General features: G+C 43.1%; 2 protein-coding genes across 4 annotated transcripts in view; one reads left to right on the forward strand and one right to left on the reverse strand.

Moving 5' to 3' along the window:
* Positions 1-457: 457 nt before the first annotated feature.
* On the forward strand, positions 458-5,890 carry LOC126999711 (diphthamide biosynthesis protein 3-like). Of its 2 annotated transcripts, XM_050862474.1 has the most exons (4): positions 458-1,165; positions 2,469-2,653; positions 3,779-3,879; positions 4,724-4,872. In XM_050862474.1, exons 2-3 carry the CDS (start codon positions 2,471-2,473, stop codon positions 3,845-3,847), a joined length of 252 nt encoding a protein of 83 aa, XP_050718431.1. In that variant the 5' UTR covers positions 458-1,165; positions 2,469-2,470; the 3' UTR covers positions 3,848-3,879; positions 4,724-4,872. The 2 variants fall into 2 exon arrangements, with proteins under 2 accessions (XP_050718431.1, XP_050718430.1); XM_050862473.1 differs by lacking the exon at positions 458-1,165 and having other exon boundaries at positions 2,606-2,653; positions 4,724-5,890.
* Positions 5,891-7,441: 1,551 nt separating this feature from the next.
* The window catches only part of LOC126999710 (E3 ubiquitin-protein ligase SMURF1-like), a 66,052-nt gene continuing 46,484 nt past the window's right edge, over positions 7,442-27,009 (reverse strand). The window contains exons 4-15 of one of the 2 annotated variants that reach the window (XM_050862471.1): positions 21,098-21,231; positions 20,134-20,294; positions 18,967-19,067; positions 14,183-14,353; positions 13,503-13,684; positions 12,233-12,482; positions 11,301-12,105; positions 10,590-10,768; positions 10,252-10,417; positions 9,925-10,080; positions 9,538-9,736; positions 7,442-9,418 (exon numbers count right to left, since the gene is read on the reverse strand). In XM_050862471.1, coding sequence (XP_050718428.1) covers positions 9,294-9,418; positions 9,538-9,736; positions 9,925-10,080; positions 10,252-10,417; positions 10,590-10,768; positions 11,301-12,105; positions 12,233-12,482; positions 13,503-13,684; positions 14,183-14,353; positions 18,967-19,067; positions 20,134-20,294; positions 21,098-21,231 — 2,629 coding nt within the window. In that variant the 3' untranslated portion in view covers positions 7,442-9,293. Of the gene's footprint in view, positions 9,419-9,537; positions 9,737-9,924; positions 10,081-10,251; positions 10,418-10,589; positions 10,769-11,300; positions 12,106-12,232; positions 12,483-13,502; positions 13,685-14,182; positions 14,819-18,966; positions 19,068-20,133; positions 20,295-21,097; positions 21,232-27,009 lie in introns of both variants that reach the window. The other variant, XM_050862470.1, reaches the window with a different exon arrangement.

A 27,009-nucleotide genomic window follows, 5' to 3' on the forward strand; every position in this document is an offset into this window, starting at 1 on the left:
TAACAGGAAAATGATAAATGAGATGGTTGTATAAGGTCAAAAGGACTGAATCTCGATGATGTGTCTGTGTTGCATTCGTTCATACACTCCATGCTTGCAGGAAGGGTTATACGTAATGACTTATATACACAAACTAATATACATAACAGGGAAATGATGAATAAGATGTTTGTATGAGGTCAAAAGGGCTATGCGTATAACTTTCCCTGCAAGCATGGTGTATGGGATAATGCAATACAGACATACATCATCGAGACTCAGCCCTTTTGACCGAACATTACTAAACAGCCACTAAACTTAACCAAAATTGACCTTAACACTAATATCGACTTTCTATACTCATAATATCGACTCTTAACTCTAACTACACTACCTCTAACACTGCCCCCGTAAAACACCCAAGAAGAAGAAGAAGAATATCAGTCCCCTGTCACATCAAGATCAAGTTCGAGTGTCTGAGGAGGTGGAAGCATGTGATGGAGCGAAAGACTACTTTGGAATGGTACAGGGAAAAGGAAGCCCCGCAGTGTGTCAGCTGGTATGATGGAAGCCTGGGTGGTGATCTTCTCTTCCAAGCTCGAGCGCAGTGTATGAATGTGAATGCAAGAAACTACAGGTGGTCTGAGTCCCGCAGCAAAGTGTGTCAGATGTGTGACAGGGGTGTGGATGAAACTGTCGTGCATGTGATACTGGTGTGTGGGAGGTACCGGAGAGAAAGGACGGAGATGATGAGGGTGGCACTGAGTGAGATGGGCTGGGATGTGAATGGGAGGATTGCAAGGACAGAGAGGGAATGGATGCTGCTGCTGCTGGGACTAAGTGATGAAGCAAATGATAGAATTATAGAAGCCATGAAGAGTTTTCTGGAAAAGATGTGGTGTGCAAGAAATAGGGAATTGGAAGATTTGTAATGGATACTGCTTGTGTTTTTATTTTTACAGGGTGTGCCGATACGAAGGCCTGACTCTCCAACGGGTCACCTGTACAGCAAGAGCAAGAGCAAGAGAACAACAACAACGTGGTGTGCTGTGGCGGGCCGAGGGTGGAAAGGGTCGCTGTCTCCTGTGTGTGTGTCCTCAACGCTCATCCATACCTGCCAAGCCTCTGAGGGACTCCAGGCGCCACGGGACACAAGGACAAGAGGGCGGCGGAGGAGGTGACCGAGGTGAGGGGAGGTCAGACGTGTGCTTTACTCTTGACCTCTTCTTTCTATACTATACGTTTTCTTCCTCTTCTTCATCCCATACTATATGTTTTCTTCTTCTTCTTCCAATACTATATGTTTTCTTCATCTTCTTGTTCCTATACTGTATGTTTTCTTCTTCTTCCTATACTAAACGTTTTACCGTTTACCGTTGATGAGGTTTCAGACCCCGGTCCGCCGCCGCAGCAGCGCTCCACAGGGCCGCTAACATTATAACAGTAATATTAGCACCTAAAGTTGTCCTCAATCCTCATATTTGTTAAGTTGTAGGATTTAGTGAATAAGTGAGTCTTCAGCGCTTTCTTGAAGATTGCCAGACTGACACTGTTCTTAACATCTCTGGGTAACTCATTATAGAGCTGCGGGGCACTCTTCTCAAATGCTCTAAAACCCAGTTCCAGGTTGACCCTGGGCTCATAGAGTCTATACCGTTCCGTACTGTGTCTCATTGACATGGCGGTGTCCAAATAAAAATCCTGTAGTATATTTCTCAAATATCCAGGTTTACCAAGTCGCGTTGCTTGGTAAGTCAAGACACATATTTTGTAGACTATTCGTGCCTTAATGGGTAGCCAATGCAAGTCTATAAGTGCAGGTGTTATTCTCACGTTATTCTCCTGTACTAAACGTTTTCTTCCTATACAAATTAAATACAATACGTTTTCTTCCTCTACAAACGTTTCCTTCCTATACTATACGTTTTCTTCTCCTCCTTCTTCCTATACTATACGTTTTCTTCTTCTATTTCTTCTTAGTTAATCTATCCGGCTAATGTCAAAGAAGGGTCATCCACTTCTTCCAAAGTAAAAATACCTTATGGCTTTTTTTTTTTGTCTCTGAACACAGTGCAGTAATAAATGACTTCCAGAAAATAGAGGGGGGGGGGGGGATCGAGGGGGGCGAATATACCCCCATTAGGTAGGTTACATTAGGTTAAGTTAGGTTAGATATCCCGTCCCAAGGTGCATGACTACATTTTTCATCACTGAATTATGGCAGCTACTAATTGTTCCATTCCTGTAGCTTGGTGATGTCTTCTTGTAGGAAATTTGCAGTCAAGGCATAACATAACTGATCATGGCTATTAATTAGTGTTTGTACTACTCAAAGATAAATTGTGTGTGATAAATGTTCAGTGGGTCGGAAATAATCGCTGGATATTTAATTGATACTATAATGAAAATATCAGACATGAAAACTGAACCAATGGATATTTGTGATACTATTCGTGAAAGCATCAACGGTATATCCATCCTTTTTCCAGCTATGTCCGTCTACCACGACGAGATTGAGATTGAAGACTTTGACTACGACGAAGAGACCGAGACCTACCACTACCCCTGTCCCTGCGGCGATCGCTTCGAGATCACCAAGGAGGAACTAGCGGCCGGGGAGGACTGTGCCACGTGTCCCAGTTGCTCGCTCATTGTCAAAGTCATTTATAATATGGTGAGTTTCTGGACGGGGTAATTTTTTTTCTGCTTTTGGTGTTTATGAGAAAAGGAGAACTCTAGTCACGAGGTACTTAGAGAACTATAATAGATATCTCTCAACCCTTTTCATTGCTCCCTCGTCATCAAAGTCATTCATAATATGGTGAGTTTCTGGACGGGGTGATTTTTTTCCTGCTTTTGTGTTTATGAGGAAATTAAAAAGTAGTCGCTTGATATTAGAACTGCAATGAAAATCTCTCCTCAGCATCTCCCTCATCATCAAAGTCATTTATAATATTGAAGTGTCTGAACGGGGTAACTTATTTTCTGCTTTTGGTTTTATGAGAAAATGAGGCTTTAGTCACGAGATACTTAGAGATCTTATAATGGATATCTCTCAACCCTTTTCATTGCTCCCTCGTCATCAAAGTCATTCATAATATCGTAAGTTTATGGACGGGGTAATTTTTTTTCTGCTTTTCTGTTAATTTTAAAAGAAAAGCTAGTCATGAGATACTTGGAGAATTATAATCAAAATCTCTCCTCAGCTTCTCCCTCATTGTCAGTCATTCATAATATCGTAAGTTTATGGACGGGGTAATTTTTTTTCTGCTTTTCTGTTAATTTTAAAAGAAAAGCTAGTCATGAGATACTTGGAGAATTATAATCAAAACCTCTCCTCAGCTTCTCCCTCATTGTCAGTCATTTATAATATTGTGAGTTTGTGGACGGGGTAATTTTTTTTCTGCTTTTCTGTTAATTTTAAAAGAAAAGCTAGTCATGAGATACTTGGAGAATTATAATCAAAACCTCTCCTCAGCTTCTCCCTCATTGTCAGTCATTTATAATATTGTGAGTTTGTGGACGGGGTAATTTTTTTTCTGCTTTTGTGTTTAAGTGCAAGGAAAAACTAATCATGAGATACCTAAGAGAACTATACTGAAAACCTTCCCATCCTCTTGTATATGTCGTGGTGGCAATTCATAAATAAACTCCTCGACTCTTGTGTAGGAGCAGTGAGTAGCGGGCTTTTTTTTTTTTCATTATTGTTTCCTTTTTTTGCCCTTGAACTGTTTCCTCTACTGTAAAAAAAATAATAAAAAAATAAAAACGTCCTGTTATTTCTAATCATTCATTTCAGGAGGACTTTGCCGAGTATGAGGAAGAGCAAGTGACTGCTCCCAAAGAGAAGCAAGTGGCAACCAACTGAAGACTTGTACCCATTACCCTAGTGTACGTCATGTAAGTATCTAAAATGCCTATCAGTCCATCAATCAATAGGGGCATGTAGTGATAAGCGGGCCTTTTTTCTCATTATTATTTTTTTGTCCTTAACCCGTCCGCTGCGATTGACACGGATTTGGGTTTCACTGGTAGCCTGAAAACATGTACTCCCAGGTCTTTCTCTGCCTCTGTGGTGGATAGTGGAGTGTTTTCCATGTGGTATTGGTGTGCTGGATATCCCCTCCCAAGGTGCATAACTTTACATTTTCTTCATTGAAATGTAGCAGCCACTTTTTGTTCCATTCCTGTAGCTTGGTGATGTCTTCTTTTAGGAAATCTGCAGTCAGGGGTTAAGCAGCTTCCTTTACTGTAAAAAAGTCTGACCCCAGCTTTTACCCTTATTGTCCTTAGCCTAAGTGAGATTTAAGAGGAAGGGGTCGCAAGGCCTACCCCCAACCAGACAGACTGCTAGCCATGGGTAGGACACAGAACCCATGAGAAGATAGATCCCCAGGCTTATCAATTTAATATGTGTCCCAGTAGGAGGATATTTCAAGTGTTTTGATAATCAGTGGAAAATTATTGAGCATTCATAATATTTACTGACATTACATCAGAACCCATTAACCCGATAGCTGCGGGGATCATGTTTCTTAAAGGCCCCTCTAAGTGAATTAATGAGAAAAAATCATCACTCATGCAAATCATTATATAATATTTACCAAGGCATTTGTGATCAGTTTATGCATCCTCTATTTTTCAGGGGTTATGTCAAGCCACAAATTTGGCCCGTCGCTGCTACTGGGTTAACAGTATGAGGCAGAAGTTTTTTATGTGTATTTTTTTATCCTTTCATTCACAGAAGACAAGATGGGTGGGCGAGGACGCGGCCGAGGGAAGGGCTTGAGCCTGGAGCAGCTTGGGGTGCAGAAAGGAGAGACACTGCCAGAGCGAGTCCTTGGGCCCCCCGAGACATACCCGCCTCTCGAGTTCAGACCTGTTCAGCCAACCCAGGAAAAGAGTCTTGCTGAATCGTACATGCTGGTTGTTAAAAAGGAGTTCCGAGAGCACATGCAGAATTCTCAGTTTTACATCCAGCCGGGAGTGAAAAGACCTGACATTGAGAGGTATTCCGACAGGTACCAAGTCTTAGCGAGTCACCGAGGCCAGCTCACCCTGAACTGGTCTTGGTTTCCCAAAGAACTGCATCCCACATCGGTGTCTGCACTAAAGAAAAAGAGAAAGAAAGAGTCGCCGAAAGTTAAAGTCAATTTGAAAAAGGCGCGAACTAAAGATATGAACGTAAGTGAGACTCTGGAAGCACTTGAAAAGAAGGAAGCGTTGACGAATGAGGAGAATGAGGAGGAAGGCGAAGAGGACAATGCAGACAAGGCTGAAGTTGAGACCATGGAGGAGGAGGTGGACGAGGAGCTGGATGAAGGAACGGATTACTTCAACAGCTACTTTGACAATGGGGACAATTACCTTGACGAGGAGGATGATGCCTTGGAGGAAGGGGGAGTGTTTTGATTAAGTTATACGTTGAAGTTTTCTTTTCTGGTTTGATGTTTATGGTTAGGGAGGAGAGTTTAAAGGTGCTGATATTCTTAACCCAGTAGCTGCAGGGATCATGTTTCTTAAAGGCCCCTCTAAGCGAGAAAAATGAGAAAATCATGACTCACGCAAACCATTTCGTAATTTTTATCAGCGCATTTGTGATCAGTTTATGCATCATCTATTTTGGGGGGTTTATATCATGGCAAAAATTTGGCCTGTCGCTGGTACACGGTAAAGCCACAAATTTGGCCCGTCAACTGCTACCGGGTTAAACTTCACTGGCACAGCTGCATAGTGACAAAGGAGGAGGGGGAGTGTTAAGTTTACATATAATTTTTGGTAAAGAAAAGTGTAGATACTGTCACTTGAAAATTTATTAAAAATTCTAAATATTCTCTTACCAACACAACTAAATACATGACTGGCTGCTTGCTGCATTTCTTGGCATCCTGAATACATCTTATATCATCGATGAATGTGGTATACTAAACCAGTAAGCAAGCCTTCAGCCCTTTTTAGCCTTGTTACAGATGATATGCATTGGGTTTACTAAGACCATTATTACTTCTATTACTATTCAAAAACAACAAGTATATCTTCCATCTCAAACCATTCATACAATGCTTCGTCACAAATGGAAGCAACGCCAAGTTAGCGTATTGAACATGCTCCCACAAAGTTACTGTATTTTATGCCCTACAGGGTGCACAGGTACTGTCCTTCAACTTGAAATCTGATAAGACCAATGAGATTTGAGTACTTAAAATCTCGGATACATTTTTTGCCAATTTCATTAAGATTAAATTGACTACATGAGCTTGTATCTCCAGTAACATCATCTCCAATGGCATTTCAAAAGAGGAACCTGGGAAAAGTGTGTTCTTCAGCCAAGAGGACGAGGTCTCGGCTGTTACATGTAAAAATACCCACGTGCCTGAACGCCACTGAATATACAAGTGTAGGAATAGAACGACCACATTGTGCACCTTACATCAGGCCTGCTGTTTATCATGTCCATGCATACCTTGACTTGACAGCAAAACTAGTCTGGTCTTCGGAATAAATGGATGACACTGCTCCCGTACAAAATTAATCTACCTGCAGTAACTCCTCTAAAAATACTTAAGTTTCTAGGCTAACTGGCAGGGTCCATAATGGCATAATTTGTTACACACACTGCGAAAGAGAACGTCAACACTAGCGGCGTGACATGAGGGTTACTTCACTTTATTGGTCAAAGCTCACAGCAGGAAGTATTACTAAATGGGTGTCATGACAGCACGGAGGTTACGGAAGTGGCTATTACTGCACCAACATGAGGACACTGACAGCTGCTGCGTTTTCATGCCTGTGATTCTCTATTTGGATAAACTAGTCCTAGGTTACAAAAGGTCATTTACAATCTACGTACCAAATGTTGTAATTCTGCCAAAATCTGCCAGACATCCTATGAGGTAAACCAGAGGACACCCTGTGACATAAAATACAGTACAGTAGAGTTGGCTCAACCCGTGTGTAAATTAGCCATTGCCAATCTTTCCTCATGTGGCACTGTTAAGGGGAAGGAACGGCAATCTTTTTAATGTTTAGGATTCAAGCAAAACTGGGCATACTGCAAAATCACAACCACACATCAATTATTCTGTTACCACTGGGCTGAGATTGATTGTGGCTGCAGTACCATGTTGTATATCAGAGTAAGGCTGGGTCTCGCTATCCATCACACCTTCACACCAATCATGTTTCACCGAGAAGTCTTATATAAACTATGCCATGGGTGGAAGCTTCCTCGCATATCCATCTCTGAATCAAAGCAGCTGCATGAGGTTGTGGGTGACGATAAAAGCAGGAAAGGAAGACGGAACCACTTCACCGAACCAACATTGGGGAGAAAAATGGCATGTCCGCCCAACACCATACAGGAATTGGCATACTCGTAATGACTCCACTGCCACAAGATTGGGAGATAATACAACGAAAATCTATTTTGTATCAATCCAACAGTTTCTAATCCAATATCATCCAATATCATTTGACGAGTATATTCCGCTGCTATACATTCTGCTTCAAGTTCCAGTTAAGGCCAAGAAAGAAGTGTAGTTTGGAGTATGTCCAGAGCTACTCATCATTTCAAGATTGGGAAAATGTTATACAAGTGACCTTCCTTTCCCTTCCCTGCAACAGTGATTTACAGAACGAGATTATTTTCAAAGCCAACAGTGATACCCAAGATTCTGTCGACGAACAAGAGCGAACACTTCCTGGTGCATAAGCAAGAATCCTCATAATGGTTTAAGTACCTTGTTATATGTATCAGAATTTAACAAGGAAGAAGGTACTGCAGAGACACCTTGAGGAAATGGGACACTCTAGGCTCATGATATGTTGATTGTTTCCTAGTGTAACCGGTATACTCTTAACGCTACAAAACAAGACGGCAATTTACACTGTACTGCTAAACAACTCATACCTGAAGCATCATGAATCCTTAAACTGTTCATTCCTCATCCCAATGACTACCATATTAAAGAAACTAACGGAATGTGCCTACTGGCTGTCAAATATGAACACAGCACATGAGGTTGGAGTATTAACAGTTTTTTAAGCAAGAGCTGATACTGTAATGACCAAGGCCTGTACGTTGTGTTTGGTACAGACTCTGCAGCTCCAGCACAAGTCAAGTGATGATGGAATGGTTATTTACACGATGATAAACATGACCACTTTCACACGGGGTTTTAATTTCTTAACCTAACTGATGGCAATAGCAACACACAATAACAATAACTTTTTAACAATTGTGCAGACTTTTCAATTTACTTTCACCGTATAAAATAAATGCTATCTGTTACTGACTGAAATTAGGATAAAGAGGCACCCAGTTGCAAGAATTATGAGATTCTTTCTCATGTAAGCTAAAAACTCACGGTAAAAATGCCTGCAACCAACTACCCTGACTAAACAAAAGTGTGGCGGTAGAGTGCGGGGAAGAATTTCAGGCCGCAAGTCTTCAGTGTTTTGTACCTGCATATAAGCAAGTGTGTGTATGTGTGTGTGTGTACCCAAGTGAAGTAATGTACGGCGATGCTTCCTCTGTACCAATCTGCAAATATCTACATTAAAAAGAGGAACAACTTTCCCCTGCTTACAAAGTTGAGAGGTTGCGCATAAAAGTATGCTATGGGAAGTTTTCTCATGTTTTTGGCAGTAGACATATCTCATATCTCCTATCCTCAATATACATTTTGATATGTGAGTTATGTACATAAAATTTTCAATAAAAATAGACCCTTCTAGGCCACAGCATTACCAAAGCCTATAAATGTTTACAGCTGGAGTGAGCAATGACATTCTAAGGATTGACTAATAATAAATTAAAATCCCTGGATCAAGCTCACACTTCACTTGCAATATGTCAAAAAATGAGTCTGTACATGTGTGTCACTGCCCTGGAAGTTGGAACTGTATTGCTATCACAGGTTATTCACAAATGACTAAATACTGAGTTCATCTCAGTTTATAAAATACAAAGCCTGGTTGAAATCTCCTTATCACTGCTAAGGGAAGACACCCATGATATGCTGATGGGAATCAACATATTGTCACTTAACTTTTGGCTTTTAATGTCTAATAAAAGATAAGGAGAGTGCTGTGTTAGTAGTTTTTCAGTCTAATTCATATAAATATAGAAAGCACTTGAAACAACTTTGACATTCCACAGTTCACAGAACTCATAAGTAATGCATGAAAGTATCCTTCTCAGTGTCGCGGCACTGAACGTTGGTAGTTGCGTCTACAAACAATCACATACACCACTTGTATGCAAACATAACAAATATTTATGCTCAAATGCCAACAAGCTGCGTCCCCACAGCTTACTCAACAGCGAACCCGCAAGTTTCCTCCACAGCCTGAGTCAGCTTCTCCAGCATCTTGCTATATGACTCGTAGGGGGGAAGGTCGATGCGATTGAAGCAAGTGTGTGCTTTAGGTAGATTTTCTGAAATGACAATGGCACATAAATATCAAATCACAGTTAAAACAGAGAGGTTGCAGTGCTATGCCACACACAGAAGCTATAACACAATGAACCCTATTAAAAAAAGAACATGTGAGTACCTGTTGGAGCATCTATCTGGTGAATAGTGAACAGCCTTGGCCCAGCAGCACCGGTGGACCCTTGCAAGGCTTTGAAGCCCTGAAGAGGAACCCGCGAGGAACCTGTCACAAACTGCAGCAGCCGTGCCCTCATTTCTTCCGTGTAGGAGTCAACGATCTGCCAAAACCAGCCGACGACTGGTGTCTCCGGGGTGCAGTGCTACCAGGGGTGGGGGGAAAGTGAGCTGCCGTGCTTCACATATCAGTGCATGCAAATACCTCTTGATGCCCTACTCATCTGACAATTGTTTGAAAGTAATCATAAAAATATAAAAGAAGGTACCTCAAGCTTCTATTTTTCCCCTTTATTTTACACTTTCATAGCTTTCCTTATGATATAATACTCACCTTAAGTCTTGTGTTTGCTTTCCAGTCATCAATGTCTATCTTCCCTAAGCCACCAATGATCAGTTCCAGTTCTCTTTCATCAAAAGGCTTCAGTAAGTGTTGAGGGACCACTTCTGTAAAACCTTTCTGGAGAGCAGCAAATTGCTGTTCTATACCCTGGAAAGCAAAAGGTTCATTCAGATGCATTTTTAACCACTTATTTACTTATTATAGTGTTTGATAGGATCACCCTTTGACTGGTTACAAATTAATACCAGTACAATGTGTTTGTGATACCTCCTAAGATGTTATTTATTCAGTGCACCATGAAAAATTCTCTGTACCAACCTGCATAAACCTGTAATTGACGTAGAGCTTGACGTACTCCTTCTTGTTCTCCTCTGTCACCATGATGTTGCTGCCGCCGGGCTTCAGCTCCCTCATCTGCAGGACGCCAAAGCTCTCGTGCTCAACAGTGAATGCGTTGTCAATGATGTCTGTGATGTCATTTTCCCTAGGATGGAAACATGTATTTAGACGTTTATGCAAGGCATGTCTGTTACCTTAAACTAATAAAAATTTATTTTACTACAAGTACTATATGGAAAATTAAGTTTCCAGAGGTTATCTTATATTACCTGGTACCGAATTTCAAACCCAAGATGAACCATATATTTTTTACTCACAACATCCAGTTGAGGGAGCGGTGCAGGTGAGGGTCCACAGCCTCAATGTCGTCCAGGATGATGAGCTTGTTGAGCAGCATCTTGTAGAAGGGCATGGAGAAGCCCCCGTCAATGTAATGGCCGTGGAAGATTGCCATTCCAATGACTCGGCCCACAAAGTGGAAGTAGGACAAATGTTCCTGGAAGAAAGACAACATGTTAGTCACCACACTCATCACCATCACCCTTGCCTGCCTCCCTGTTTTCCTCACACACACGGCAGAGATGACAAGCCTCAAGAAACAATGTCTGTCTCAATGACCACGCTAAGCTCTCTCACATCCTCTCACCCAGCACCTTTTTTTATTATTTACAAGAGCAGCAGCTCAAGGGCAACAAACAAAAAGGCCTGATGCTAGATGCCACTCCAACAAAAGTAAACAAAACAGGAGGCGAAAAGAGAGGTCAATTTTGGGTGGAGAAGTGCCTTGATACCCTTCGAGGAATGGCTATGGTCATTTATATGTGGTTCATGCCTAAATTTTGAGGAACGGAAAAATAAATCACTCTAAAAACAAATGAAAACAAAGTATGAGGCCAAAAGAGAGGTCAAATTTGGGTGGAGGTGTTTTAATACTCTCCTAAATTGTCCTAAGATTGGCTATGGTCATTACAATATGGTTCATGCCTAAATTTTGAGGAACGGAAAAATAAATGATTCTACAAACTTACTGGGTTGATGCTGGAGTCTGGGTTGATCTGCAGTGTGTAGATGTCATCCCTGGAGTACTGGAATAGGCCGTAGTAGGGGTTGAGCATTTCATGGGACAGGAGGTAGAGCCACTCTCGCGCCACACCTCCGTAGTCCAGTCCCTCCTCTCCTTTAAACTTAACCATCAGCCTCTTCCGAAGGTCCTTTGGTCGCATCTTCATGATTTGTCTGTACGACTCCTCAAACACTTCTCCTCGTGGAATGTCCAGCCGGCAGTGTCCACTCTGGGGCTGGAGGCACTGCAGCTCGGCCCGCAGCACCTTCATCTTAGCAACTAAATCACGTTTGTATTTGGGCAGACAGTCACTATCCATCTCTATCACAGCTGGCTCCTTGGGTCCAGGAGTATTATTGCTGGTGCTGATCTGCAGGTTGGTGCTGTTGTTCTGCAGCACCACGGTATTGCTGCTGCTCACGCTGGTGGTCGTGACGCCGCTGCGCTCGCTGCTCATGCTGACGCTATTATTAATGCTACTAGTAGGCACAGAAGTGGGGCTAACGGGAGTACTATTAACGACAGAGTTATTAGTATCTTCATTATTAGGCACATTGTTTGATATAGTCACTCCTGAGGTGTTGGCCTCAGGGGATGGACCTCGGCTACGGGAAGTACTGCTTCGTCTGCTGTTGCTGGAGGTTCGGTTACTCCTCGTGGTGTTGGAAATACTGTTGGTTGGCACGGGACTCTCATTGCTCGTAATAGATCTTGGGTCACTGCTGCCGCCAGTCTCTATTACACTTGTCCGATTTCCTTCATTTCTAGACCTGCAGAACAAACAACAAAACTTAAGGAGGAACAGTGATTAGCAGGCTTCTTTTTGTCCCTATTTTTTATGCCCATGGGATACTTCCTTTACTGTAAAAGAAAAAAATAATAAACTTCCAAACTGACCTGAGAATGTTACTGAGGATGAGACTGTCCGAGAGCCTTGGGTCGGTGAACTGCGTGGTGCGGTTGATGTGGTCCAGGTAGTATGGCCGTCCACTGGGGGTGTGTCTCAGCTCCCACCCACTCGGAAGGGGACCCAGATCATCGATGTTGACGTTCCCGAGATCCCGGGGCACTCTGGGGTCGTGCCACGTGGAGGTTCCGGTGTGAATGTTGTAGTAGTAGACTTGTCCTTGCTGGGTGGTGCGCATTTCTGAGGAGCAACAATAACGACCTGATTAGTGGTGTGTTTCTAAGCTTCATTATTATTATTGAAAGAGGAGAGATGGTAGTAGGAGTCGGGGATAGGACCAGGAGCAGGAGGATTAGCAGGAGATGGTAAGGGTCGGGGGTAGAACTTTGACCAGGAGGAGAAGCTAGTGTTGGATCAGGCAGCAGGAAGAGGAGGCAAAAGAAATAGAGGCAGAGAAGAACTGATGCATGGCTCGATGAAATCTGTGTTGCCGAGCTTCAGAGTTGAGGATAATGGTTAAGGTTCTTTGCTGATGTCTAATTTGCTTATGTGCTTATGCTTATGGGTCTCTGGGCAGTATTGCAAGTCGAATCTGAGAAGTTACGGGTCTCTACAAAGGTCGGTTTAGGGGCCTTATTACAAGTTCAATCCGAGAAGTTTCAGGTCCCTACAGAGTTCGGAATGAATAACTCTTAGATTCGACTTGTAATATGGCCCCTAAACCAACCTTTGTATGGACCCGAAACTTCTCCGATTCGACTTGTAATATGGCCCACTGTGGCAGTCAGGAAAATATAGATAACACTCGAAAACCCACAAAGCTTTTCACGTGAGCATTTTATTGGAAAGGGAAGGTAAAACAATAAAGAAATAAAATGAAAGCCTGCCAAGTGCTGCCCCTATATAAAAGAAACACTGAATTGGGTAGCCAGAAAAGAGGGTCAATTTCAGACAGAGTTCAAGTCACAGGCAGGAGGAAAGATGAGGTGGAAAGATGAAATTAAAGAGTCCCTCCCAGAGAAAATTGGCAAATATGAGGGTAATATTTTATTCTACAGTAGACTAACTTTGCTTGATGGCTACGATGAACCCTCTGTAAGACCACCACCAAGCCTGTACTAACCAATACCACAAGGGAAAATAAGGACGTCAAGCAAAAATAATAATAATAAGAAAAAGGTCTGTCTTGCAGTGGAATAATTTTGGGTGATGGTTATGATGAGATCTCCGCAAGACCACCAACAAGTGTCCCATACTAACCAAAGCCTTCCGGGAGGTCTGGCGGCTGGTGGAGCTGGTTGCGTGAGAGGTAGTGGCGGTGGCGGGCAGAACGTCTGCGTACGGAGCTTGGGTTCTGCCGGGCTTCATTGCCGCCATCCCGCTGACTGACACGCTCCACGCTCTCCGCCCTACTCCTCCGGTGCTCTCGGTCTCGTGTGTCTCTGTGGCGGTCAGGGAAATGTAGATAAAACTCAAAAGCCCACAAAAACTCTTCATGTGAGCATTTTATTGGAAAGGAAGGATAAAAACTTGCCCAAAAGGGAAGTTAATTTCAGGGGTGGTCAAAAGAGATGTCATTTTCAAGGATAGTAAAACGATGTCACTTTCAGGGGTAACCAAAAGAGATGTCATTTTCAGGGGTGGTCTAGAGAGGTCAATTTCTGGGGTAACCAAAAGAGAGGTCATTTTCAGGGGTAGCAAAATGAGAGGTCAACTTCAGGGGTGGCATTTTCAGGGGTAGCCAAAAGAGAGATCATTTTCAGGGGTAGCCAAAAGAGATGCCATTTTCAGGGGTAGTCTAGAGAGAGGTCATTTTCAGGGGTAGTAAAATGATAGGTCAATTTCGGAGGTGGTCTAGAGAGGTCAATTTAAGGGGTGGCCAAAAGAGAGGTCAATTTCAGGGGTAACCAAAAGAGAAAATACTGCATTAGCATCCTCACCGTCTGACTGGCGTTCCTTCTGGCGGCGGGGGCACGTCTGAGCTTGTGTTGGGGTTGCTGAGTACAATGTTCCCTCCAACGGGTGACGAGTTGGAGGTTGTACTTGCCGGGACTGAGTTGGAGCATGTGGAATGTCTGCTTGGAGAGCCCAGAGCGCTTGTATCACCCGGCCTGTAACACGCGGCACTGTGTCGTGAGGGCTTGGTGGGGTCACACTTGGAGGAGGGGGAGGGTCCAGTGCAGGGAGAACCGGAGGATGTGTATGGAGGGCACGCCTCACCACATGTAATTTTGGGGGGCTGTGCACATGATGGTGTGTGCGAGTGAGAGTGATGGTGAGAGCAAGGCTTATGGCATCCAACAGAGCTAGACGGAGCAGAGGAAGTGGAAGGCTGGGAATGACTAGAACATCTTGTGCAGCCAGAAGCAGCTGAGGATGAGGGGCATGCTTGACCACAACCTCTGGCGCAGGAGTGAGAGGCAGAGGAGGAAGAGGAACAGGAGGAGGAGGAAGGGCAGCCTGAGCATGAGGGGGAATTGGAGGCACTGGGAGCAACACAGGAGAAGACAGACGAGAGGAAGACATAGATGGCACATGGACACGTGTACGTCTTGTCGGGCCGCCTGCGCTCCACTCTGCAATGAGCCAATCGGGAGGACCAGTCACTTCTGCCTCTCGTCAAGCTACTCAACTCTGGGGCACTTATTTACGTTAGCCTGAGCCTTTGGTTTACAGAACTGTGCCGGCTTTAGGTCAAAGCATTATGTTGAAGCTATTACTTAACTGGTATAATTAAAGGTTATATTAAATGTCTTCAACTACCAAATGATGTTAATGGAAAATTTACATTGCTGAACTCCAGTCAGAATTATAGTATTTTGTTGCATGTATTACAGTCCAAAATCAAGTTGTTAATTAATATTGTAATGGAGTATATATATATATATATATATATATATATATATATATATATATATATATATATATATAGATATACATATATATATATATATATATATATATGTATATCTATATATATATATATATATATATATATATATATATATATATATATATATACTTCCCAGGATAAACCATAATATCAGACAGAGGTGATGGGAACATAACTGTGATGAGTCAAAACAAACTACAGCACACGACACACAAGCTACTCCCCCTCGTGTATCCATGTACCATGGGCTAGAACAAAGGACACAAACTAAAGGAAGCAGAACCAAAGGCAAGCTGGTACAAACAAAAGAAAATAGGAGAAAAAATCTGATCAGCTTTGCCTTGGGGTGTTGCAGGTTGGGGCTACTGGTGGTGGACGGAAGGAAATACATGGAGCTACGGGCCGGGCAGCGTCCAGGGGTTGGGACGGCACAGTGAGGCGGTCACGTCTCTACGCCGCCTGCTGCTCATGACACCAAGAAGGGAGCAGTGAAGCTTAAACTTATAACTGAAGCCAGCGAGGAAACTGGTCCAAAATTATCCTTACTGAACGGTAAAATACTTGATTTAAAGCTGAATTTGGAAAGTTGTACAGTAACAACTAGTGGGCGTGGTCGGAGACACAGAGCAGTGACGCGTGCTTCAGCATCCTTGTCAGACTCACACAGCGGCAGACATAATGCACCTCTTGAATTTTCAACAGGACGAAACAATGCTGTTCAAGTAATAACATATCTGTCAAGTGGTGGACAATCACATATCACGATGAAATATTAAAACCCCATTGCACTAATGGAATTTAAATTAATCTTACTGGACAGAATTGGATTGACTAATATGAGTGATATACAAGACTCTTGAACAGATGCTAGCATCCAAAAGTAAGTATTTTTTGTGCTTGTCTGCTGACAGCGAACCTCTGCAACAGATATATCTACACTTAAAATGTGGGGAAAGAAATGAGGCAACTGTCTTAATTCCTATGAGTGACGAGCCTTTAAGATGAGGTTATGAGAGAGGGTCATTAACACCTTCAGGTAGCATGCACCACCACCACCCATGAACAAAGTACCTGCAGGCCCATGATTTCCTTCTGTAAGACTGTAATGCAAATAAAACCCACTGGCCTGCAGCAGCAAGCAGCACAAGCAGTTTTTCTTTTTACAAAAGTCATTCAGCTGAAAGGAAATAATTACTACAACATAACAGAGAAAAGCAAGCAGTAAATGGAGCATGCATGTTGTGAGGCTAAAATAAAACTGAAAGGCAATGGAACATAATAAAATCTAAATAAAAATGTAACAGCACATCTTGGTTCTCCCCGTGCTGGCTCAGAGTGGCGCCAAACAACGTCCCGAGAGGAATCAACACCCTTCCCTTCCTATGACTGAGTGGCTGCTGGTGAGGCAGACCCCGGCCAGCACACGAAGCTGATCCAACGCTTCCCACACTGGTGGAAGGTTGGCTTAAATGAAATTACCATATTATATGAAAGCAAAGTTGCCAAGCACCACCCTGAAGCAGCACAGCCTTTAAAAACTTGATGGAATTCACTCAGAACCTCGCCTCAGGAAGATGAAATTCTGTGATAAAGCAAAGCCTCTAACTTGGTCTTATAAAAAAATAATCTGTTGTAGCCTGAGTCAAAATTAAATGGATCAGTGAAAAATAACTTAGCTGCTTTAAGCAATGAACCAAGGAGAAGCAGACTTGTGAAGCAAATAAATGTTGATATCAATGCAAGATGTCCACACACACACACACACACACACACACACACACACACACACACACATACAAACACACACACACACACAAAGAAAACATAACTAATAATCTCCAGGAAGCATGACAACAGAAATGAAGATAAATAAAAAAAAAAAAGGGTTTGACCTTAAAAGAACGTACACAAAAAAAATGAAAGCTCAGAATATGAAGCTTTCACAGGATGTTACAAAACCAAAACAAACAAAGCAAACACATCAGCCTTCTTCTGTGTTGCAAAGTGGATGGATGAGTCTATGGATGATGAGAAGCAAGTGGTCAGACCCTCTTCCCAGCATGTGTGTGGATGACAAGACCTACTGATCTACTGTCAACACTTGGTAAAAAAAAAACATTCACTTCTTCTGTGTTGCAAAGTGGATGGATGAGTCTATGGATGATGAGAAGCAAGTGGTCAGACCCTCTTCCCAGCATGTGTGTGGATGACAAGACCTACTGAGCTACTGTCAACACTTGGTAAAAAAAAACATTCACTTCTTCTGTGTTGCAAAGTGGATGGATGAGTCTATGGATGATTAGAAGCAAGTGGTCAGACCCTCCCTTGCATGTGTGTGGATGACAAGACCTGTTGAGCTACTGAAAACACTTGGCAATGAATATTCACTGCTATATAAAACTATCTAACTTTCAATACTAACTTTCAATACCCATAATGAAAAATAACACCACGGATACATCTTAGGTCTAACTGGATGAATGGTAACACTGATCACTCTACTCTTCTCTTCTCCAGGATGAACTAAACGGATTGTATGACTAGGTGGGGAAATGGCAGATGAAGTTCAATGTCGGGAAGTGCAGTATTCTGAGTGTAGGTAGGAACAACCCCTCACATAACTATTGCTTCTTATGTTCTTATGACTGACTGGAGGGTAATTTAGTTCACTCACAATAGTTTCTGAAAAGGACATAGGAGGAAGGAAGCCATGTAACTGTGAACTGTTAAGAGAAGTAAGTCACGGTTAGGTTCAGCAGGCAGTGTAATTTCTAGTGTTTCAGGGGTTAGTCTGTGTGTTAAGATCCGGAGTGGAGGGGAAAGCTTCGGAGTGGAGGGAAAAGCTTCTGGTGTTGCCCCTGAGGCGAAGGAGTTTCTACCTGACACTGATTGATTATTGGAGCGTTTGGTCTTGGCGCCGCAACTGCAAAGTCATGTGGCGCCTTCTACCTGACACAACTGATGACAAAAGTTAAACCAATAGGAATAGAATTTTGTAATGCAGTCCTCTAACATACTTCTAAAATGGCACACGAGCAAAAGTTTGAGCATTCTGTGTTTAAAAGTGATCGAGTCTAGTGTAATGACCAATGACACAACCATTAATAAATTTGAAGCTAAACCGACATGCATAGAATTTTGTAGTGCAGCCGTTAAACCTCCCATGAGCAAAAGTTTGAGTATTCTGGGTTTAAAAGTGATTGACGTTCTGATATAACGACCGGTGACACAACCATTAATAATTTTGAAGCTTAACTGATATGCATAGAGTTTTGTGGTGCAGCTGTTTAACCTCCCATGAACCAAAGTCTGAGTATTCTGGGTTTAAAAGTGATTGACGGTCAAATATAATGACCAACGACAACACCATTAATAATTTTGAAACTAAACTGATATGCATAAAATTTTGTACTAATGCAGTTGTTGAGCATCCCTTCAGCACACTTTTAACATTATCCACATGAGCCAACGCTTGAGTCTCTGTGTTCAACTGACTGATATTCTTTTTTTTAAGGTAAAGGAGGCAGCTCAAGGGGCAAATAATATATAACTACAAAAAAGCCCACTAATCACAGATCCTAGAAAGATAATAGAAATGAGTGGCTACAAGAGAGGTCAATTTCGGGTGAAGCGGAGCCTTGACACTCCCCTCTCGATAGAAGTAAAGTCATAGGATGATCTAATGCCTTTACGAAACACACAAACCTCCACTAAGAAGCTGAGTTAAAAGGTCTCACACACACACACACTCAAACACACACAAGCAAGGTATAGTGTTTAGAGGTTAGGCAGGTTGAGAGGCAAGGAGTAGGGAAGGGAAGGAGTACATACGAGATGTGCGCTGGTAGTGTGGGTCGCTCCCAGGTGGTGGTGCGGTCGTGGTGATTGACGTAGTAGAGGCGACCTGTGGTGGTTCTCCGCTCCTCCCAACCCTGGAAGACGAGAAGCGAGACAAGGAGTTAGAGGAAAGACGGGAACTACAGGAAATAATGTGTTTCAAGTTGTGTTGTTAAGCTTTGTGATTTGCAATTCTACTTCTGCATTAGATAATATAACCAGCCTCTTTTTTTTTACAGTAGAGGAAACAGTTCAAGGGCAACAAAAAGGAAACAATAATGAAAAAAAGCCCGCTACTCACTGCTCCTACAAAAGAGTCAAAGTAAGTTGGAAAGTTTCGTTTAGTCGGCGCAACATCTGTGGTCATATGCCGGAGAGAGACAGAACGGGAAGGAATTATAGGAGAAGGGAACAGACCCCAGGAGACGGGACACAACCCCCGATTAATACCTGGTACTCATTCACTGCTGGGTGGACAGGGGCGTAGGGTATCGGAAAAGCCGCCCAAATTTTTCCACTCCGCCCGGGAATCGAACCCGGGCTCTCTTGGTTGTGAGCCGAGTGTGCTAACCACTGCACCACACAAAAGAGTCAAGAGGAGTGGCCGAAAGATAGGTCAATTTCGGGAGGAGAGGTGTCCTGATTTACTATACTATCTCGCAGACTACTCATGTTCTCATTTCCTTACTCTCTGGTTTACACTGAGAGGCTCACCCTGATGACAACTTAAACTCTCTGACAAAATAACCTAAACTGCATTGCCATCAACCCTACATTAGGAAAAATATACCACTATTTACTCCTTTGTGTCTGTCCAATCACTTTGACAGTCCGGGGGGTAGAAAAACAGGTTGAGAAATGGTATCAGAAATAGAGGAATTGAGCAAGGTAGAGGTGGATCATTGCAAGCCCAACCCCAAGAATAGATGGACTATGGTCAGGATTATAAGACACTCGCTTCTCACATCATCTATTACTAAAGGTCAAAGAGGGGGTCAGTCGGGTTCTAATGAGTGTTTCTTCAGGTTCATGGTACAGAAGAAGGGTCATAAAACTACTCCTGGATATGCCCACAACTCCTATGAAAGCCTTGTTAAATAGGTGTTCTTGGGCGACGAAATGCTATGTATGAAGTAGTAGTATTTCGGGGTCACATCTTACCTCCGGCAGGTCGTCAGGAGAGGAGAGGTTCCCTAATGTGTCGACTACTGCATTGTGAGAGCCTGTGCCTCGGCCGTCCCGGGACATGAGGGACACCACGATCTGTCCTCGCACGGGCTCACTGTCATCGTGGCCAACGCGTGTCAGGTCAAGTCGCTGGTCTGGGGATGGGAAGAGTTGAGTTAGGTTAGTTTATTCCTCACCTTCATTTCACCACTTCATTTTCTCCGTTCTTTCATTCTCATTTTCCATCATTCTTTCACTTTCCCTCATCCTCATTTTATCTGCATTCTTTCATTCTCTCATTCTTCACCACTATATCCTCGCACTCTTATTCTTTCTCATTCTTTCATTCTCATCCTCCATCATTCTTTCACTTTCCCTCATCCTCATTTTCTCTGCATTCTTTCATTCTCTCATTCTTCACTTAATCCTCTCACTCATATTCTTTCTCATTCTTTCATTCTCATCCTCCATCATTCTCTCACTTTCCCTCATTCTTATTTTATCTGCATTCTTTCATTCTCTCATTCTCCACCACTTTATCCTCTCATTCTTTCATTCTCATCCTCCATCATTCTTTCACTTTCCTCTCGTTCTCATTTTCTCTGCATTCTTTCATTCTTCACCACTTTATCCTCTCATTCTTTCATTCTCATCCTCCATCATTCTTTCACTTTCCTCTCGTCCTCATTTTATCTGCATTCTTTCATTCTCTTTATCCTCTTTCATTCTTATTCTCTCATTCTCATTCTCACTTCATTCATTTATTCTCACTCTCACTCCTTCTCCTCCTCCTCTCTTCATTCGTTCATTCTATCATTCTTCCACCCCTTCACTCCCACTATCATTATCAGGTAAGAAGAAATTCAACACGAGTAGCACATGCGGTGAGGATTATAAAAAAGGCAGCGCCCATTCCTGACGCCTGGAGCCCGGTGATGCACGGGCCCCCAAGACTTACATCCGGTGTCCTTGAGGCGGTGGATAGCCGAGGCCAGGAGACGGACGCATCCTAGAAACCCGCTGCCAGACTTCTTGTGGATCTTCCGTCTGTTCCACACGCTGATGGTGATGCCGTCGCCCTTGCCAACATACCTAAGGAAGAGGGAGAGAGAATGGTGAGCTGGTTGGTAGAGAATGAAAACAGCTGTAGCGACCTCATAGGCAGATAAGCCATTCTTAATTAATACGAGGCTTAGAATACATCAATAAATCCTCAAGCCAATCGATACATTAGCGTTTTGAGATGGACTTTAGATAACGAAGGACGCCATAAGATGATTTTGACGTTGCAACACTAAGCCAATGTTTGTGATAGGTTCGGTATGATGGATACACCTCACCCTTCACGCCCTTCCCTCACCCTCCACACCCACTGAAAGGAAGGCACCCCAACTTACGCTATCCCCTCCCGTTCAACCCCTATCTAGTTTTCGTTATCTGCCTTCACGCCCTTCCCTCGCCCTCCACACCCACTGGAAGGAAGGAAGGAAAGAAGGAAGGCACCCCAACTTATGCTAACCTCTCCCGTTCAACCCCTACCTAGTTTTCGTTCTCTGCCATCACAACCTGCCCTGACCTCTCCCTTCACGCCCTTCCCTGGCCCTCCACACCCACTGGAAGGAAGGAAGGAAGGCAAGGCCGTCAGCGTAGGGCAGGAAGAGAGGATTCAGCTAGTCGTAAATCCTTGCCTGAGAAGTGTAAGCTGACACTGCCCTCCTCCTCCTCGGCCTCCTCCTCTCTCCTTTCCTTCCTGCCCCCTCCTCCTCCTCCCTTCCTTGCTCTCCCAGACTATACACCAACCTCCTCCTCCTTCTCCTCCTCTCTCTCGGTCACGTCTCATCCTCTTCCTCCTCCTCCTCCTCCCTCTCCCTCCCCATACCCAGAGTTCCCTCCTCCTCCTCCCTTCCTCTCACGACTTCTCATGCCTCCTCTCTCCCCTCCTCCTCCTCCAGCCAGTCTTCTCGCCGCTGGGCAGACTCAGACATCCTCCTCCTCTTCTCATCACGCTGTTCACTGTTCCTCCTCCTCCTCCTCCTTCTCCCTCCCGCCCACACCTGTCCACGCCCACACCTTCCTACTCAGGTGTGTATGTGTGTGTGTGTGTGTGTATGATATTGTCTTTACTGGTGTTCCGCTAGTTTCTCTCTCTCTCTCTCTCTCTCTCTCTCTCTCTCTCTCTCTCTCTCTCTCTCTCTCTCTCTCTCTCGTCTATTTTCTTTCTTGCATTTGCCAATTTCATTTTCCTTGTATTTATTTATTTTTCTTAAGTGCTTGAAGTAGTTACGTTTACTCTCTCTCTCTCTCTCTCTCTCTCTCTCTCTCTCTCTCTCTCGTCTATTTTCTTTCTAACATTTGCCAACTTAATTTCCCTTGTATTTATTTATTTTTCTGAAGTGCTTGAAGTAGTTACGTGTATACTCTCTCTCTCTCTCTCTCTCTCTCTCTCTCTCTCTCTCTCTCTCTCTCTCTCTCTCTCTCTCTCTCGCCAGCGCCTCCATCTCACTTTCACTTTCATTTCTCTCGTCTCGGCATCACCACCACCACCATCAAAGTTATTCCAAAGCACTAAAACAGCATCTTCCTAATCATTGTTGTTGTTGTGTGTTAACGTTCTCTCTTCATTACTTATAACCACAAAAAACAAGTCTACAGTTTGTCTATTTATTCGTCTAATCAAAGTCTTTTATTATTATTATTATTATTATTATTATTATTATTATTATTATCTTTCGACTCCTACATCAAGTATTTCCAAAGGCCAAAAAAAGAGATCAGGCGGATTCTAATGAGTGTTTTTTTCATGTTCACGGTACAGAAGAAGGGTCAAACTACCACCAGGGTCATAATACTACCCCTGGAAATGACGCAAACTCCTACGAAAGCCTTGTTAAATATGAGTTTGGGAGACGAAAAGACCGAAAAGGCTGGTTCTAATAAGTGGGGGGGGTTTAGGTTCACGGTATAAGAGGAGGATCAAATTACCACAAGGGTCATAAAACTAGCCCTGGAAATGCCCGAAACTCCTACGAAAGCCTTGTTAAATGTGAGCTTGAGCGCCTTAATGTTTTAGAATATGACCCTTCACCAGCCAGCAAGCCAAGACGGAAGGGCACACTAGGCTACACACACTACACTCTCAGTCTTTCCCTCTGTGTCCCATTATTAGGAGTCCAGCGGCGGAGTTCCGTGGGGCGCTTTGCTGAATTCGTATAGTCTGCACGGTCGCTAGAAGGAGCCCGAGTGACCTTCAGTGTGGGTGTGTGGGTGTGGGTGTGATGGAAGATGGAGTTTGTGAATGAAGTTTGGGCGTGTGGAAACTATGGAAAGGAAGGAAGGGAAAGAAGGGATTGGAGAAGCGTAGGACGGAATGAAAGTAATAAGAGTAAGTAAAAGGAAAGGAAGAGAAATGCGAAGAGGAGGAAAATAAGTGAATGGAGGAGGAGAGAATACAAATACCGAACAGAAGAAAAGGAAGAGAATAGAGAAAATAAGAAAACTATACAGATGGAGAATAGGAGGAAAGAAAAGAAGAGCATGATGAAGAAATAGGAAAAGACGTACATGTGAACAGGACAAAAGGAAATGAATGATGAAAGTAGGAAAAGAAGCACACGAGAATAACGAAGGGAAGAAAGAGATATACAACAGATAAAGAAAACGGAAAAAAAGAAGCAAATAAAGAAAATGGGAAAGAAATACAAGTGGTGAACATAATTAAAGAAAGAAAGAAAGATAGGAAAATTAGACAGATATAACTAACACGAGAATAACGAAGAGAAGACAGAATGAGACACAATAGATAAAGAAAACGAAAAAAAAGAAGCAAATGAAGAAAATGGGAAATAAATACAACTGTTGAACATAATTAAAGAAAGAAAGAAAGAAAAATTAGACATATATATAACTAACAAACAAAACTAAGTGTGAAGGACAAGGAAGAAAATACAAAGAAGCCAACAGGAGGAAAGGATGAAAGGAAGGAAGGATGCAAGTCTGAGGAGGAGGAGGAGAAGTAAAAGGCTCTCTCGTTAGCTGTGTCGGTCATGTGAGGAGGAACCAAACGCGGACGGCGCTGAAACCTAATTAGGGCGGTCACATTCTCCTGTCATGTGATCCGAATACTGAACTGGGACGGTATCCTCAGACGCCGCCATGCAACCCTCACATAACAACTTTCAAAGGCCACAAAGGAGGGTTATAATGAGTGTTTTCTTAGGTTCACGGTACAGAAGAAGGGTCAAACTTACACCAGGGTCATGAAACTGTCCCTGGAAATGCCCGCTACTCCCATGAAAGCCTCCACCCCTTACATAACTAATTCCAAAGCCAGAAACGGAGATCAGTCTGGTTCTAATGAGCGTTTTCTTAGGTTCATGGTACAGAAGAAGGGTCAAACTTACACCAGGGTCATGAAACTGTCCCTGGAAATGCCCGCTACTCCCATGAAAGCCTCCACCCCTCACATAACTAATTCCAAAGGCCGAAAAAGGAGATCAGTCGGGTTATAATGAGTGTTTTCTTAGGTTCATGGTACAGAAGAAGGGTCAAACTTACACCAGGGTCATGAAACTGCGTCTGGAAATGCCCGCTACTCCCATGAAAGCCTCCACCCCTCACATAACTAATTCCAAAGGCCGAAAAAGGAGACCAGTCGGGTTATAATGAGTGTTTTCTTAGGTTCACGGTACAGAAGAAGGGTCAAACTTACACCAGGGTCATGAAACTGTCCCTGGAAATGCCCGCTACTACCATGAAAGCCTCCACCCCTTACATAACTAATTCCAAAGCCAGAAATGGAGATCAGTCTGGTTCTAATGAGCGTTTTCTTAGGTTCACGGTACAGAAGAAGGGTCAAACTTACACCAGGGTCATGAAACTGCGTCTGAAAATGCCTAAAACACCTAAGAAAGCCTTGTCAAATTATGTGCTTGGCCGCCGAATGACCTCCAGACATTTCGACGCCCAAACACATACGTCCATTTTTTATTATTATCGATTATGAATATTATCAGCATTAATAGCATAGGGGTATATTTGTATACTTCTTTCCTACAACAGTAATAACATCAACAGTAGGCAAGGCACGAACCACCATCACCACCACGACTAGCCTACTAAATATGCATGAACTCTTCCTTCCTTATAGAGTTCGTTCGGTTCCTGGCACTGCTCTGAACTGTGCTTGTCTCTATACTCTCCTCTGGGTCTGGCTGTCTTGAGTGCCCTGTCTGTATTAGTACTACGAAAAACACCAACCACTACCACCACCACCACCTCGAATATGGGATGCAACGTCAGGTCCAAATTTTTAAAGGTCTCGGGCTACCATTAGACAATTTCCCAAGGCCACAGAGTATATTAACCGGGTTTTCATGGGTGCTTTTCCCGTTCAAGATGCATAAGTCGGGTAAAACTATCACTAGGACCACAAAACAGTCCTTGGAAATCACAGCAACTTCTACGAGAGGTCCATATTTTAAAGGTCTCGGGTTTTCATGGGTGTTTTTTTCCCGTTCAAGATGCAGAAGTCGGGTAAAACTCTCACTGGAATCATAAAATAGTCCATATAATAGCCCCCCCCCCTCCCCCCAAAAATTACAGGCCAGGTAATACTTAGAACACTGTATTTCCCCGTCTTTCACCTCATACTATTGCAAAAAACATCCATTGGTTCACGGTTTTAGCAATGACTTGAATTGGGATATCGTTATTGGTGTGGGTACAACAGTTTTGGAGTCTGGAAATGATCGAGAAATAGATGGTCTTCTTTGATAAAGGGATAGGCTAGGTCCGTTAGGCTATGTGTGTTATAAGTTTGCTGTACATCTACAACTACTACTACTACTAATAATAAATCGATAGTCTTGTTAATAGGGGAGTATGTTAGGTTACGTTGCATACGATGATCTGGTAAGGTTGTAAGCAGAGAAGGAAAGAGAAGGAAAGAGAAGGAAACCCAACCACAGACAGTCCTTGTACATGCCGTGGTTCTTAGCAGGAAAAGGGAGGAGCTACTCGTCTCTTAAGCTTATGCACTTACTCACTTCCTCCTCCTCCTTCTCCTTCTCCTACTCTTTATCTTGCAAAAGCTTCTCATCTTTTCTTGCACTGTCTTATGGTTCTAGTTCCCTATTTTCCTCCTCCTCCTCCTCCTCCTCCTCCTTCTCCTTCTCCTACTCTTTATCTTGCAAAAGCTTCTCATCTTTTCTTGCACTGTCTTATGGTTCTAGTTCCCTATTTTCCTCCTCCTCCTCCTCCTTCTCCTTCTCCTACTCTTTATCTTGCAAAAGCTTCTCATCTTTTCTTGCACTGTCTTATGGTTCTAGTTCCCTATTTTCCTCCTCCTCCTCCTCCAGAGCTTCAATATTCGTTCCCTCCCTTCCTATCTTGCAATACCTACTTTAACCTTCTCTCTCCCTCACTCTCTCCTTCCCTCCCTCCCTTCCTCCCATGCAATGCTTCGTCCTTTAACTCTCTCTCTCTCTCTCTCTCTCTCTCTCTCTCTCTCTCTCTCTCTCTCTCTCTCTGACATCTAACCTTCCTTTCTATAATCCCTTTGCACTAATTAGAACTATCTCACTCTCTTTCCTGTTATGTTTTCTGCTTCCTACTCTCTCTCTCTCTCTCTCTCTCTCTCTCTCTCTCTCTCTCTCTCTCTCACACGCCTTGTAGAACTGTCAAAAGCCTTCAAAATTAGGTCGTGAGGGCAATGAATGAAAATGATATCATGTGGTTAGGGAAATTTGATGAACCTCGATTATTTGCACGCACATAGTAACGGTTCACCTCCTCCTCCTCCTCCTCCTCTTCCTCAGTGACAAGAAGCTTTGATAGTAAGTCGCATGTACTTACACCTATGGCTTCTGTCTT

This window comes from Eriocheir sinensis, chromosome 17 (genome assembly GCF_024679095.1).
Source record: "Eriocheir sinensis breed Jianghai 21 chromosome 17, ASM2467909v1, whole genome shotgun sequence".
In the NCBI taxonomy this organism is placed as follows: domain Eukaryota; kingdom Metazoa; phylum Arthropoda; class Malacostraca; order Decapoda; family Varunidae; genus Eriocheir; species Eriocheir sinensis.